General features: G+C 41.7%; 1 protein-coding gene across 18 annotated transcripts in view; it reads left to right on the forward strand.

The window, feature by feature from the left end:
* The window catches only part of DTNA (dystrobrevin alpha), a 294,094-nt gene that overhangs the window by 165,196 nt on the left and 111,903 nt on the right, over nucleotides 1-16,995 (forward strand). For 17 of the 18 annotated variants that reach the window (XM_074352226.1, XM_074352221.1, XM_074352223.1 and 14 more), the window contains one exon: nucleotides 15,472-15,539. In XM_074352226.1, coding sequence (XP_074208327.1) covers nucleotides 15,473-15,539 — 67 coding nt within the window. In that variant the 5' untranslated portion in view covers nucleotide 15,472. Of the gene's footprint in view, nucleotides 1-11,386; nucleotides 11,573-15,471; nucleotides 15,540-16,995 lie in introns of all 18 variants that reach the window. The other variant, XM_074352224.1, reaches the window with a different exon arrangement.

Genomic DNA, 16,995 nt, shown 5'->3' on the forward strand with positions numbered 1-16,995 from the left:
CACTTTGCCCTTTCTTTGGCGCAGGAAGAAATTAGCTTCATTCAAAATTGAGCAGTAGTAAAAATTAATTGATATTCATTTTAAGTCACTGTGTAGATAGTGAAAGTATTGGTAGTCAAAGGATATTTGGCGTCTTTGAAAACATTCAGCGTTATCCAAAATTGACCATTTGAGGCTTAACTGAAATAGGACTGTATTTTTTTTATGTGAGTAAAGATTATCTTAATCATTAAAGGAAGAGCTAGCTAACATTTACTAGGGAGAGTGAGTCAGACTGTACCAATGGAAGTTGTTAGCTAAGTTCACATCCACAAACAGCATACAGTTTACAATTTTAAATGACACGTGTGCAAAATTACTTTGTAAAATGATCATGAAACTTACTTATTTAGGTGGCATCTTAATTATCTCTTCTAAGATGGTCTGTTGCTCTTTACCATGTGTCCTCATCTCTTAAAAATATACTTGAAGCCATAAGAGTAGAAGTGAATGATTCTTCTCATTTTATTTCTAAGTAGTCTGTCTTTGCAACAACTAAGCCATCTGTGTCACGGTCCTCCGTCTTAACAGAACATATACCAAGGCCTGCTCAGAGAGGAAGCCCCTCCATTCTTGGGACTACCTCTCAGATGTGCGCTCCACTGCCATTATTTCCAGGTCAAATCTTCCCAAGCTTTTCAGCCTCTCCGCATCGCCAATTCATCTGGTGCATTTACTGTCAGATTACTATTCTGTAATTACTGCTTGCATTACTTAACTCCTGTGCACAGGAATCGTCCCAAGCTCCTTCTTTCCTCCTCTGTGAAGTGTAAGCTCCCCCAGATGACCTGCAGTCAGTGCCACACTCCCTGATTTCATTCATTCTAGGCACTGATGGTTTTGTCGCCAGACAGAACTTGGGTCCACTCACCCATGAACAGTGACACTGATCTGCAGATACCAGGTTGCAGTGGAGGAAAGTGTAACATTTATTGCAGGCACCAAACAAGGAGTGTGGGAAGCTAATCCTCAACAACAACAACAACAAAAAAACGCAGACTCCTCAGTGGATTTCAGGGAAGCATTTTTAAAGGCAAGGTGAGGAAGGGGAGTTGCAAGGTGTGTGATCAGCTCGTGCAGTGCTCTGGCTGGTTGATGGTGAGGTAAACAGTGGTGTCACAGGTTAACATTATCAGTTCTCAGGCTCTAGTGGGTCTGGGGGCTACATGCTCATGGTCGTCATGTGTTTAACATCTTCCATTTGATGGGGGTTTTAGTATCTGTAAAACAACTCAGGAATGTGCGTCAGGGACTATGTACCTCAGGGAGGAACTAAAGATTCTGTGACAGCCATGTGGCTGATTTACTGTTTAAGTTGTTACCAGTTCCCCTGGCCCAGCTGCTATTTTTGTCACCACATGTTCACATCCTGTCAGTCAGTCCTTCTTGAGCCAGTCTTTTGTGACTCAGGGGGAGGCCTGGGACACTGCAGCTTTGTTACTAACAAGAGGCAGGCAGAGGACATGAGGGGAGGTGACTGCCCAGGAAGGCCCCATAGGGTCCTGCTTGGTTGTAGTATTAATGAACATCACTGAGATGGCACATGCCTTCATGACACCAATAGTCTCATGAGTGATAAGGACACCAAAAACAATTTCATAAAATGTTTTATGCCTGTAATTGTGATACCTGTTATAAAAGTAAATTATGAAGGCATTAAGAAAGCAGTTTGCTAGGGTATTAGAGAAATTAGGAAAGGCTACCCTGCTAATGGGAGCTGGCCAGGTCTAGGGCTGAGAGGGGTTGGGACATGCAAGGGGGAGAGAAAAGAGAATGTTCCAGGTGATGGAATCAGGAGAAAGGAAGGCCCAGAGGCGTGTGTGGCTGCAGTGCAGCGAGCGAGCAGAGCGACGTGGGCCGAGGATGGATGTGAGAGCCGGGTCGCTCAGGACCGACACAGCCAATTAAGGGCTCTGGACTTTAAACTGAAGTCAGAGGGAAGTCCATCTGCCATTTACTCGCCATTTTCCCAAATGTATTGACAGGGGCCGTTAGCCCCAGCAGGCACGTCTGCTGAATCAGCTCACCTAGTCACAGGCTGTCGTAATAGAAGGACAGCGTCTAAACCGAGGAAGGCACAGGGCACAGGGCCAGCTGGTGAGGAGGGGCGATCCCAAACCCCAGAAGCCAAACAGCGTCCTGTGTCTGCTTCTTCCACGTATAGTCCAACATACAGTTTACAAATAATCCAGATATCCAAGCAAACCACGAGGCTTAGCCTGGACACCTTTTTGAGGCTGAGTCTGTCACCATCCCTCCCTGCCCCCCCCACTTTTAGCTGCTCTCTCTCCTGTTCCCTCTTACTGCCCCTCAGTCTCTTTTCTCTCTCCTTCTATCTGCTGCCCTGATCTGACGGAGCCCTCCCCTCTACTGTTCGGGTCTCCTGTGTCTGTGGAGGAGAGTATTCGTCAGGAAGACCTGCTGACCTCATAGCGATGCCCTCATAGCTAGAGTTCTGTGCAGAGGGCACGGTCCTGGTCCTGGTTCTGCGAGCCCGGAGCTGGGAGCACATTCATGAAGGATTAGTGCGGAACGTTTCCCAGATCAGCATTCCAAATAACTCCTGACAAGTTTTGCAGAGACAAGCTGTGTAATTAACTTGAACTTTTTGAACTAAAAAAAGCCTGACTCTGATTCTGTGGGATTAGGATCTAGCCGGCTCTGAATTAAAAATAAACGCATTTGTCCTCTTCTAAGTGACGTATTTAAAGCTAAAACTGACCGTCATTTTTTTTTTTCGTTTTTGTTTGGAGGTGAGAGACCCAGTTTTCTTTCTATTCATGACTATTATAAGTAGCCTTCCCTCTGCATGCCTCCATAAAATACTGGCAGAACCCTAACGTTTGGATGAACAAAGGCACATTCAACTTTAAAAAGCCCATCATTTCAAGGTCTCATTAGCTTGGCTGCTTTTCAGACTATTAATGGACCTTGGAGAACAATAATTCAACTTTAAAACGTGGAGCCACAGGGCAATGACTTGCTGGCTTGAAAGGACTTCGCAGACCCTTGTGATGGTGACACTCACTTGTGAACTTCAAGGTTCTCGTTCTTCATTCCTCCTCCCTTCCTTAATACGCCATCTTCATTTCTTGACGGGAGTTCTCTAGAGAGTTTTCACATTCGAGGGACTGGCCCAAAGAAATAGATCTGCAAAGCAGAAAAGAGAAAAAGTGACGTGGACTTGTGAAGACAATCATGCTGAGAAGCATCTCTAACCAGAACCCAAGAATTTTTAAGTTTTGACTGTGCGACGTCACTTTGCAGCCTTGGACCACTGTCATTTGACTTCTGAGTGTCATTGGTTTCACCAAGTGACGCCACGAAGTTGAGAAACAGTCGTCCAGACAACGTATTGCAAATGGAAAAGCAACGATGAGGAACTTCTTGATCTGACTCGTTGATTTACACACTGTTTCTGTTTGCCCTTGAAATGCTGGGGCTCTGGCTTTTCTATTTGAAATGGCTGGACTTTAGGTAACTGTGTTACTGACAAGACTCAGGCACGTCTCAAGCCTGATCATGTAACAGCTCACAGCTGGAAGGGAGCATCTCTGAGGTGGCTTTCTATGCTATGTGAGCTCAAAGGATATCATTGGTCACCTATAGTAAACTTCCCAAGTCCCAGAGTCCCTTTCAGAAGCTTTTTGGAGCTTTTTTAAAAGCATGTTTTTTAGTAGTTATTTCTCTCTGTGTGTAATCATTTCCAGGTAGTAATTTAGGCTCTTTAAGTCTTTGAAGTCACTAAGGAGCTTTTAAATGCATCGCTGCTCTGGTGCATTGAATGACAGTGGAATGGTGGGAGCTAGTCTGTGTGCCCAGAGCATCAGGAAATGGCTTGAGTGCCCCTCAGCAAAAGCCTTTGTTAAAAAAAAAGAACTGCTTGTTCAGTCTGGGACTCGGAGCCCGCTGCTTGTTACCCTTTGCTACGTTCTCACAAAGGTCAGGGACGCTTGTTTCCGTAAATGCAGACACTGAAGCATGAATCTGGAGCACTTGCTTTCAGTATTCATAGGTTTGTAGGCTGAAAGCATCACAAGAGTGACTTTTACAGTCTCAAAAGTGTGTCCACCGTGGTGTTAATGCTATTTGGCTAAAACGTTTTGTTCAGTTCTTACTTTGTGTCACCATGACTGCTTCTAGCGGTGTGTCTGTGGAGTGGGGGGTACTTTGAAGTATGGGCATCGTGAGTCAGAGAAGCACAGTGTGTGTGTGTGTGTGTGTGTGTGTGTGTGTGTGTGTGTGTGTGTGTGTGTGTGTGTGTTTTATTTGTTCCATTTACAGGCACTAACCTGAGGGATTATGATTCAAAAATTAGCTGTGTTTTCTGGTTCTCTGAGTAGGTCTATTTTCAACATGATTGTGCTGTATATCAACTTGTCCTTTATATTATCATAAGAATAACATAAACAGTAAAAGGATGTGATCTTTTAATTGGGTTAATGTAATTCATTGTGGTACTGACTTTGAGATCATAAAGTTTCCAGTAGCAGGCACCATATATATTCACAGCTTTTGGTTAACTAGCTACTTTTATGTTTCAGAATATTCTGTTATAGGCAGGGTATTCTCCCGTCCAAATGATTTTTGGTAAGTGATAGATTGGGGGTTCCGGTGATGCTTCTATTATGATAGTCTTAGATATGATCTTGTGTTTTAATGCTCTGAAAATATTCTCCACCGTATTTACCTCTATTAAGTTCGACCATATCAATTAAGCAATTAGAGCTAATTTCAACGTGGTAATATAGATGGCATCAGAGTGCAGCCCAGTTCATTCTAATCAGGAATCCCCTGAGATGGAGAGGGTTTGGGTCAATGGATTCCACCGCTAGCCCACTGGAGTGGAATATTCCTAGAGCATAGTTGACATAGTGACTCCTGTATAAGCCATCTAGATGCATTCAAGAATTACTGAGAGGCAAATTAGTCAAATGTGAGTTTGTGTTTTATGATGACATTTAGCAGATGCTCAATAAACAGTGGTCCAAAGTATGTGACAGTAGGATGAAGAGACTAAAAGCTTGGAATGAAAGTCAGAGTAACCTAGGCTTAAATTTCAGCTCTTTAAAATTTCTGAGCCTCACTTTCCTCATCTGTAAAATGGGGAGAATAATACTGCCAGACTTGAAGCTTAAATAAGATCATGAAAATTAGGAATGAACACAAGGAGGTCTCAATAAATGACTAAATCATACTCAGGAGCTGGTAGAGTCTCAGGTGAAATGGGGAGGGGGTATAGCATTGAGGGCTAGAACATGGCCTGTGGAGAGACCTCTGAAGTGCAAATCCTGGATCTGTGGCCACCAGCAATGTGACCTTGTGGAGGTTTCTTAATCCCTCTCAGCTGTGTTGGGTTCCTATTGCTGCTGTAACAAATTATCGCAAATTTAGTGGCTTAAAACAACGCAAATGTACTACCTTACAGTTCTAGGAGTGCAGAAGTCCAAAATGGGTCTAAAATCAAGGTGTTGGCAGGTTGCTTCTCATCTGGAAGGTCAAGGAAAAGCCATTTCCTTGGCTTTTCCAGCTTCTAGAGACTGCCTGCATTCCTTGGTTCCGGGGCCTTTCCTCTGTCTTCCAAGAGTTTCTCTTTTCCTTATAATGACTCATAATTCCATTGAGCCTGCCCAGATAATCCAGGATAATCACCCCATCTCAAAATCCTTAATTTAATCACATCTCCTGAGTCCCTTTCACCATGGTAACATATTCACAAATTCTGGGGATGAGGGCATGCGTACCCTTGGGAGACCATTCTGCCTGCCTCATCAGCCTTGGTCTTCCCATCAATAGGATACAGTTAGGATAAAAATAAATAGGCTAATTCACATAAAATGTTTAATTCAGAGCCTACCCACCCATGTTAGCGCATACTAAATGCTGACTGTTACTGTTGTTATTATCCATGAATGAGTCTCGTAGTCCCTTGCTGCTACACAACCCAGGCACTCATGCCTCTGCTTCAGTAAGGTGATTCAGAGATGCCTGCCTGATTCAAGACGAAAAAAGAAGGCGCGTTCCCACCAGCTATTCTTCCCCCCTCAGATTCTTGGCAACTACCAACTTAGAGCCATGGCTCGCTCAAGAAACGGAGATTTCTTCCAGACGCTCCTTAATTTCGGACAAAATTCTCTTCAATGGAAGGGCTATAACTGAGAGCCTTATAATTCACAGAAACAAACCCAGAGGCAAGAAATAAGGGCAGCCTCTGTTCCTTCTGTTTCCATTCCACACGCCTGTCCTACCAGTCAACCCTCGTCTCAGGGCAGGGACCCTGGTGTTCAAAATACCATTGTTTGCTCTTAGACTCTTGCAGCCATAACTTTCTGGCTGCTCCCACACTCTGCCTGTTTCTTTTCACTGTGGCCTATTTAATTTTGGCATGTGCGTCCATTAACCCCATATACTTGGCTGTGCTTTTTATTGGCCAACAATCATCAAAGTCCCTACACTGTCACTGCTGTTTCCTGAGCCTTCTATATTATATCAGCCCGAGATAGTCTCCACGGAGAGAATTTGGGGAAGGGAAGAAAACAGCATGATCTTAATTAATTTAATATTTAACGATGGGTTAAATCCACTTCTTACTGACTCATTAAACTAGACTGAAAAGTTGTTGAACGTGGGTTTCCTTAAGTTCTCATTTTAAATGAGGACAGAATAGCCGTTCCTGCAATCTAGAATTCCTGAGATTTATCTTTTAAAAATATTTGTTCTGGGACAAATACATTTGCGTCTTACTTCACACAATTCCATTTTGGTCTTTCTTAAGAAGCCCAGTGGATGCTCCAGTCAGATATGTCTGGGTTTTTTTCTTTTCTTTTTTTTAATTTTGTTTTTTATTGAAGTATAGTTGATTTACCATGTTAATTTCAAGTGTACAGCAAAGCGATTCAGTTATACATATACATACGTACATATGTTCTTCTCAGATTATTTTCCATTATATGTTATTACAAGAAACTGAATATAGTTCCCTGTGCTACATGGTAGGTCCTTGTTATTTATCTATTTTATATATAGTAATGTGTATCTGGTTTTAAACCCTAAATTGGGCAATGACTTGATCTGTCTAAAGCTCGATTTCCATATCAGTAAAATGAGGCTAGTAATATATCAATATTATGGTGTTCTTTTTTTTAATAGCCCTTTATTTTTTCTTTTTTTTTGCAGGGGGTGGATAATTAGGTTTATTTATTTATGTATTTATTTACTTTATTTATTATTATTTTTAATGGAGATGCTGGAGATTAAACCCAAGACCTTCTGCATGCTAAGCATATACTCTACCACTGAGCTATACCCTCCCCTCACCCAGTATTATGGTGTTCTTTTAAGAGCATAATGAGAAAATGCCTTCATAGTGCTTGGTACCTTGTGTGCTTTTTTGTAACATAATTGTTTTAAATAATATTGTGGCAATTCTCCTTAATATTATTATTACTGTTTCTTCTCCCAGAAAAAAAATCCGATTTTCTTGTCCCATTGCAGAAAATAATATACTTACCTGCCCCTCCCTTTTCCAGCTCTCCAAATTCACCACTCCCCAAGCCTAAACAGTAAAAAAATAAAGAATGTAAAGCGCACACGTCTGCCTGGCGTACATCTGGATGCTAGATGCTCTGCCCCACACTTTTGTTCTCACTCTCCTTTTCCCAGTTCTCCTCGTGGAAAGCGCACTCCTAGAAGCCCGCATAACAAGTAGCCCCTGGTCAGTGGCAGCCCCAGTTTTGTTTTGTCTTCTCAGCGCATTAGAGATAGGCAAGGGAAGACCTACTTCTTTCTACTAATCTTTCTAAGATCTTCCAAAACAAAAGATGAGTTAGAATTCTTTCAAGCTCCAGGAGTCATGCCGATAATGTCCTAAGGCACTTTGCATTTCCAGATGAGAGCTTCTGCCTGACCAGGGGTATTGACTTTGTATATCCCGGCCCCCTGGTTTCTACCATGTGAGGAGCCCGTCACTGCCGTGTCTGCATCATCAGTGCTCCAGCTCGACGTCTTTGCTGTTTTCCTGGCCTTGGGAGGCCACCAGGAGCCTTTGTGCCCTCTCCCCTGGGCAGCTGCTCTGTACACACACCCGCTGGCTGCTCCCTTTCACTGATGATTGGTGCTCCCTAGAGTTAAAGCCACCCTTGATTCTCACCACATCCAGGCTTTCTTCCCCTAAACCAGCCCATGCAAGGAGTTATAATTCCTTTGTTTGTATATCCAGGGATATGAGCATTTTGGTGGGGTGAGGATCCATACCTTTAATCAGATCATTGAAAGGAGCTAAACCTTAAAAGAAAGTATGCATTGCTTTGCATTGCATTGTTTAATCAGCTAACACCTCTTCATTGAGAAGCTAAATGTAACTCAGTCACCTGAAAAAAATTTTGAATTACAATCTTTTAATTTTTCCAAATTATTTTTTACTTGTATGACTGTGCATATATATATGCACATTTCTACATATGTAAGTAAAAGAATATATATAGTGTATTATATGTTTTATATACTATATAATAACATATATAGTAATAACATAATAACATATATAGTATATAATATATATAGTCTAATCCTACTGTAATGAGATAAGTGGGGCTCAAAAATCTAAAACCTCAAAAATTTGGGGTTGTCCTGTTTGCAAGATTAATGAAAACTTGCCTTGTAATTATGGGAGAGGGGGCTTTTATTTTTTTATTTGTTTTCATTTATTAGATATGTAGGGAAAAGAAGCAGAGCTATGTTTATGAACAGTGACATCCTACAGTGAATCAAGAAGACTCCAAACAATCAGAAGGCAGTCCTTTCCTAACACCTGCTCCCCACCCTGCCCGGCAGAGAAGTTAAGAACTTGGCAATCCCAGCAGAAGAGCAGGGAAGACTCTGACTCCAGTGTTTAGGGTCAGCCATAGTTCCACCGTGACCAAGTGGACCTGTACATGTAACGTTGAGAAATACCGATGCAAACACACACATGTGCCCGTACACACACACACACAACCGTCGTCCCACAGTCACATCAGATTGGGTAAAACACGGTGCTCTGAAAAATCTTAGGTCCCAGTGCGCTGCTGGAGGCAGCAGTACAGATGGCCCCTTCCTTAGGGTTGTCTCCCCCAAGGACCCTTGGGGTCCTTTTGCTCAAGCTCTTAGGCAGGGCTCCCCAGTCCTTCCGAGACATTCTAACAACTTTGAACCTCGCATGACAAAGTCCAAATTTTTATCATCTTCCTCCCAAAAGGCTTCTTTTCAACCACGCCAAGTTGCTCCCAGCCCTGCTCTACAATCTTCAAACCCTCACTAATAGGAAGGAGGAGGTGAGGGAGATAGCAGCTGCTATCGAGCAGAAGTCCTAGCCTCGTTACCAAGTCAATGAAGTCAGACAAAACCAAATGTCCCTAAACGTCTTGTGCACTCTTACCCCAGAACAGCAGGTTCCTTCCTGACTTGAAAGTACCAATGATAATAGTTCTTTTCTGGATAAAAATGGGTCTCTCACTTTTTAACGGCATTTTCTGTTTCTTAAAGTTTGCCTCATCAGGTACTCATATCAATGTATGTATATATATTTTGTGTATGTACAGCCCCCAAAGAATTAATTGTCTCCTCCCTTGGTTCAAAGGACATTTTAAAGTGGGTCTTACAAGCTGGAGAAATGTATTACAACGCAACATAAGAATTCCCACCTCGTGTTGTGCGGTTAAGTTCACGGTCAAACTCTGTCCTCTGTCTAGTTCAAATCTGGCTGTGTGTCAGGAGCAACTGTGGTGCTTTTTATAAAGCACAGATGCCCGGCTGCAACCCTACAGTCAGTAGATCCAGGTAGTGTTTGTGTTTTTGATAAAAGTCTCCAGGCTGGAGTGATGGGAAGCCGCAGCTGAGAACCACAAGGGTGGATACTTTTGAGGGAAGAGCGAATCCCTGATAACAAATCCAGCTTGCTCAGGACACAGAAATAGTGAGCTCACGCCCCTCGCCCTCCAGAAACAAGGCTCAAGTTCCAAGAGCAGAAGATGATGCTTAAAGTAAAAGGCAAAGTCAGAAACTCAACGTAGCCATTTTTTTAGTAACAGCACTTCCCTACTGTCAGGGGCTCATCCAGATAAAGGACTAGGAAGTAAAAGCAAATGCAGTGGTACTTAGCCTCAGGAAAGAGCTCCAAATACTTTTTTATTATATTGCCAGAGGTTAGCATAATCAAAGAAAGCCCTATCAGAGGCCTCGTTCTTTTTTTTTAATTAATTAATTTTTTTATTGCAGTATAGTTAGAGGGAGGGTATAGCTCAAGTAGTAGAGTACATGCTTAGCATGTGTTTGAGGTCCTGGGTTCAATCCCCAGTACCTCTATGAAAAAAATAAATCAATGAACCCCCTGCAAAAAAAAAAAACGTGTATTGCAGTCTAGTTGATTTACAATGTTGTGTTAGTTTCAGGTGTACAGCAAAATGATTCAGTTTTATATATATATATATATATTCTTTCTCAGATTCTTTTCCATTGTTACAAGATATTGAATATAGTTCCCTGTGCTCTGCAGTAGGTCCTAGTTGGTTATCTATTTTATATATAGTAGTATGTATATGTTAATCCCAAGCTCCTAATTTATCCCTTCCCGCCCTTTTCCCCTTTGTAACCATAAGGTTGTTTTCTATGTGTGTGAGTCTATTTCTGTTTTGTAGTAAGTTCATTTGAATCATTTTTTTTAGATCCACATACAAGCGCTATCGTATGATATTTGTCTTTCTCTGACTTACTTCACTTAGTAGAGATAATCCCTAGGTCCATCCACGTTGCTGCATTCTTTTTATGGCTGAGTAATATACCATTATATGCATACATAATGTATATCACATCTTCTCTGTCCATTCACCTGTCGATGGACATTTAGGTTGCTTCCAGGTCTTGACTACTGTAAATGTTCCCATCGCCGGACCCCCGGGCTGGGGGCCCTGACATGGGGCTCAGCACCCTCACTCCTGGGGGGGAACCTCAGCAATATAATGATTCTCCAGTCTGTGGGTCGCCCACCAGCGGGTATGGGATTTGATTACATCGCTATTGCATTGCTCCTACCATCTCGTTGTGGTTCCTTCCTTATGCCTTTGGTTGTGGGAGATGATTTTCAGTAGGTGCCCTTTTTATCGATGCTTGTTTAGCAGTGAGTGGTGACTGTGGTGTGCTCATGAGAGGAGGTGAGTTCAAGGTCCTTCTCCACCAGCTTGGCCTAATCCCGAGAGGCCTCTTTCTTTAACAGAAATGGAAACATGCATTTATATGCCACCAGTAAATCAATTAAAGGGGGAAAGGAGCTTGTCCTGGCCTTCATCACAGTTATTAACTTTGGGGATTACAGCGGTTGCCGAACCCAGCGCCTTCCTGTCAACCACCTGGAGCAGAGCGGAGGGATATAAAACACGGGAAGAGCCTCGTCATACTCAGCACGAAACCCGCAAGTCGTGAGTGTTCGCGGATGTGGAGCAGAAGCAAAGCAGAGTCCCACGTTTCTATAAAACGCTGTCAGCTTTTGTGGATTTAAAACGTGAGAGTGCAAATCAGTGTGTGAGTTGGTGTGTTTGTGTGTGTCTGAGTTTACATAAATCTGGACGCCGGGAATAGTATTCACCTCTGATAATTTTCAGTACAACAGTGTTTTAAAATGGGGAGATTCCATTAAGAAGTAGCCTCCAGAGGAGTTTCTCAGTGACCTTTGAGCTGTGGCCCCTCCCTCTCTCGTCTTCTTTTGGCCTGTTAATTCCCAGCCTCTGTCAACTTCTTTGGAGTTTACCAGGTTCAGAAAAATCTTAATTTGTATGGAACGGTGGCAGCTGGAATAAGATTACTGGCGATTAGAACCCATACTAGCTGAGGAATTTAAAAATTAAAAGCAGAAAAATGAACTCAGTTTCCTGCCCTGCCAGAAAATGCTCTATGTTTTTTTTGGGGGGGGTGGGGGGGTGGAAGTCAGGGCAGCCACTTCATCTGCCTGAGTCTCAAGTTCTTTGGTTATAATTTGAAATAAAATCTCTCCAGCCTCCTCATCAGGTTATAGAGGAAAGCACTTTATAATCTTCAGAAAGTTATACAAATGTCAGGTGCCATGAGTTTAAGCTTCTACCTTTAAAATGTCTTCTATGTCATATGCAATAGAAATGTACGTATATTATGAATGATGTTAAAGACATGTTGTAAAGGACATGCTGTTTCGTTGTGAACTTCTCTTCCCTGTGCCAAAATGAAATGCCCTACAGGCGGGTTTATTCTTTGGGTCTTGCTTGTTCTCACCCTGTTCTACTCTATTATTTCATCCCTCCCTCACATATAGGGGCCCTCGCTGTCCAATTTGCAGCCTCTTTTAGTGACTAAGCTGGGAGAAGGATGACTTGGTGACCTCACCTCCTACACACTCATTATTGCCATGAGGACAGCAGATTGTTTCCTGATGCGTGTGAAGTGCTGTGGAAAAGCAAACGCTGAATCCTCACCTCTGCCCTTCTCCCCGTGACCTGCCAATCACCAAGCCCTACTGAATGTGTCAGTCCTTCCGCATGAGACCTTTTATTCCCACTCCTGAATCACAGAAGTATTCAGTGAACTGGACTCTTCCCTAACTTATGGGCTCCCACCCCCTTCCCTCTTGCCTACCCAGTATTTCCTCCACTCAGCATGCTGGGCAGTCTTACCAAAACCAATGTCTGTACACATTAATTTCCTCCTTCAATCTTGAATGGCACCCAGCCTCCTGGCGGAAAGGCCTATCCTGTCTAGACCTGATAAATAAGGCTCTCTAGATCTGATGCCTGTTCACCTCTCCAATGTCCCCACTCCCACTTGCACTCAGTGATACTGAGCTATTCCCAGTTCTCAAATGCACCATCCTCCCTTTTGCAAGCTCTGCGGTTTTTTCATGACGCTTTGTATGATTACCTTTCCTCTACTCTTTTCTATCTAGGAAATTCCTGTTCACCCTTTAAAACTCTGCTCCAGAGTCACCCTCTCTTTCCTGTCTCTTTCAGCTCTCCCTAGAGGTAAACTGCCATATCCAGCAGTACATACTGTCATGATTGCACATATTACACCGAGTTAGAATTATCTGTTTCTCCTTCTGGACTGTGAGCTTCTTGAGGGAATGGATCATGTCTCATTCATCTTTGAATCTACAGGAGCTGGCAGACTGTCAAATTATAGCTACAGTATAAATATTTCTGAAGTAAATGAAAGGGTGGATTCATTTCATAAGTGAAAACAACACACACCCTGTGTAATTCGTGGGGCTGAGCGCTAGTGAAAGAAACATCTGACCAGGCTCATCGATTTTCTGTCCTTGTTCGTTCTTTGTGCTCTTTGGACATGTATGCGATCCTCTGGTAAATTCTGAGTTAAGTGCCGTGTCGACAGGAAGGAGCAATAGGAACGGACCAAATTAAGCCTGTTGGTGAGTCACACACCTGGGTGACATTAGTATGATCCCAGATGGGTTCTCTTCCCCCTCACTCCTCTGTGTGACTTTGAGCAGTTATTGTTATACTGAAATTCATGACAAAGCCGAGCTTCTTGACAATTTCAGGAGTAAAATGGCTCTCGGTAAAAGCGCCCCATCCTTCCCCTACGGAAATCTGTGCTCGTCTCTCTTTCTAAAGCAAGGAGAATGGAGTCAGGCGTGGTGTCTCTCAAGTCCCATTGGTCAGCGTTAAATTGGAAAGTGAGGAGCTCTCAGTGATGCTGCTTACCTCTCTGATTCCTGAGCTTTACTTCATCCACAAGTCCCTGTATGGAATCAGCGTAAGCTGTAAACTAGCCTCCCCTATTTCTTCCTATTATGACTGGAGAATACATGAACATTCTCCATTTTATCTAACGGTGCTGCTTCCCGGGAAACTTTGGGGGTAAAACGAGAGGTGTGCTATTTTTCCTCTTATATTTGTAATTATATTCCAGGCTTTCCATTATTTCACACCACTGAGTTTTTTCTTTCTTTTCCTCATAAGGTACACATTTTACTTAGAAGGGAGAATTAATACCTATTGTGTCACTAATGACGGTTCTTTTATGAGTTAATAGCCAAAAACAGGCATGAATAGACCAGAAGGTGACATCAGTGGTCTGTGTGTTTTTTACCTTCTATTTCATGGGACAAGATTTTGCTTTAAAATGCATAGTCCTATATTATAAAAAATATATATAAATTGATTTCTCTCATGTCAAATTATTCTCTGAAACTAACAGAATTGGAATTTCACTCTTCTGGAAGTGAGTTTTTTTTATTTAGAATTTCTTTCTTTCTTTCTTTCTTTTTTTTTAGTTTTTTTTGGGGGGGTGCAGAGGAAGTTAATTAGGTTTAATTACTTATTTATTTTAATTTTTTTTGATGGAGGTACTATGTGAGTCAGTTTTTGAAAATATAATTAAAAATCCATTTCAAGGAAAGAAAATTTTTTTCTTTCCTCTCTCCTTCCTCTTTCTTTTCTGTTTTATTCGTTTGGTCAGTAAGTACTACCTGGACATAGTATTTGTTGATTGGATTTGGCCAGACACTGTGAAGAATTTAAAATTTTCCAAGTCACTGCCCCTAAACACCTCACAGAGACATACAAAAAGTCACCTAGAAAAAGAGATGTCACGGACGGTACCAAGTGCGTAGTACAGGCAGTAAGCGCCTCGAGTTCACAAGCCAGTCTTCACCTCCCTGACGTTTTCAGTCAGAGCTTTCCGACCTGCCATCCTTGTGATTTATTTTTGATGGTTCTTTTCATCTTGTTGCAACATATAGACAGATGCAGGAACATCTGGTCCTATCCCCTACCTCTCTGTTGCCTCAACTCTACTTCTGAGCAAAAAAGTCAGCTATGCCTTCTGTTTACCATGCCTGGATCAAAACGTAATGAGATATATATATATATATGTAAATATGATATGAAAGAAAACTTTTAAAGTTTAACTAGATATAACAAAAAAGTCAACTCCATCAACCTGTAAAACACTTAATATTTAGCCCAAACCCTCTATTGAGCTAAGCAGCTTTTCCATGAACTTTCTCATTATTTTCTTTTTCTTCGAGTCAAATTTTAATTTTTTAATCCTTTCTTTATTCTCTGTTTTAACTGTTGGCATTTTCATAGTATTTTTGAAATAGTTCCTTTGCAGACAATGGTGTGATTAACTAGGGCGATGGAAAGCTAAGCACCTGGCAGGATACTTTTGTGGTTATTTGTGAGTTAAAAAAATAAAAATGTTATACCCCCTTCAACAACTACAACAACATTATATATGGAAAATATGTACAAGCATTTAAGTTAGTCAAAGGAAAGCTATTCTTTTTTTTTTTGAATATGCAGTTTTAAATAGTTTGTGGCATCATTACTGCAAACGTGTTTACAGGGGAATGACTGTTTGCCTCACTAGCAAGAGGCTAATACACGTTCTCAACATTTTGTCTCATAGAATGATCGAAGATAGTGGGAAAAGAGGAAATACCATGGCAGAAAGAAGACAGCTGTTTGCAGAGATGAGTGAGTACAGAAATGTCCACTGAGTTCTCGCAAAAAAGCTGGAAATAGCAACTTACTCCTTATGGCATTTGTACTTTGCCTTAAAATCCCAAATTAGTTACATAAAATGTACATTTGGGCATTCTTGCCTCCTCTTAGGTAAGAATTAAATTATTCAGTTAATCACCATAATTTGTTATTAGGACTGTATGTCTTATATGAAAGAAAAAGGTTCGCGGACCTAAATGTATCCATACACACACGGACACTTAGTAAACACTATTTAACGCTTCAAAGTCTCTGTTCATCTCCCTGCACTACCACAGCGCCTGGCACATCGTAGGCACTAGATAAAATTTTTTAAATGAATCATTGTATGTCTTCCCTGTAAAGTGATGTCATGTGTTCATATGGCAAAGAGCAATCCGGTGTGAGTAGCAAACCAAACTATATAAGCTGTCACTTGAACTTCATGCAGAGGGGGAGAATCTGCCCTGCAAACTAGTTTCTAAAAAGTGAAAAGGAAAACAAAAGTTTAACAGAGCTTGGAGGTGACCTGCTATACGAGGAAAACCAAACCAAGATTCTATTGATTGACTCCAACAGAGAACTCATTAAATAAAGGTTGTTGGTTTATGTAAATGTGAGGTTGCTGTGTAAGTAATTGGGTGGTCGGATCTCCTTACAGACCATTTTTCTTATTCATGAGGAAGAAGAACTTGACATTGGGGGAGAAACACACATCTCAAATTCAATGTTATGAAGGAAAAAGTACGATTCTCATATTGTCTTTTTATCTCTCCTTCCCTGCGAAAGGAAGGAAGATGAACAGGAGTGAGTTGTAAGCCTTTCACTCTGAGAAGGCAAGAGACAAAATTAGGTTTCTACTGAAGATTGGAACTGATTGGCAAGAAGGAGGGTCGGAGCAGATAAAGGAAAACCCCAGATAATACGATTCACAGTTTCCTTTATCATTTCCGAATAATCTAGAGGCACCAAGGCAGCGTTAGAACTAACAAAGAGGAAAGAAAATTAAAATTGATGTGAGGAATCTCAATCATGCTCCTTGCATTTTCCACTTTTAGAAACATGTCTGAAGTGCCTGTGAGAGTTTCAGCCATGACCTTCCAATTTCCTAGGCCATGTCTGGCCCTGTAGTTTCGCTTCTGGCCAGACCGCACACCTGGAAGTGTTGCCTTTGTTGAGACAGATCTAACAGAGGAAGGAACCTAATTACCGCCTGCCCAGCTAACCAAGGCTCAAAGCAGCCCAGGTCTCTTCCCATACCTAGATTCTTAGACTGAATAGCCAAGTGTCATGTTTCTCACAGGCCAGTGTTTTGTCAGAAAAGGAAAAAATATATTAATATTTAGCATAAAAAAAGCAATAAAATCTTAGGAGAAATCTTTGACTTCATCATCGTTACATTAAAGCCTGAATCAGCCAACAGACTGTAAGAATTCTAAAAATGGGCTTA

The sequence above is a fragment of the Camelus bactrianus genome, chromosome 24 (genome assembly GCF_048773025.1).
Source record: "Camelus bactrianus isolate YW-2024 breed Bactrian camel chromosome 24, ASM4877302v1, whole genome shotgun sequence".
NCBI classification, from domain to species: domain Eukaryota; kingdom Metazoa; phylum Chordata; class Mammalia; order Artiodactyla; family Camelidae; genus Camelus; species Camelus bactrianus.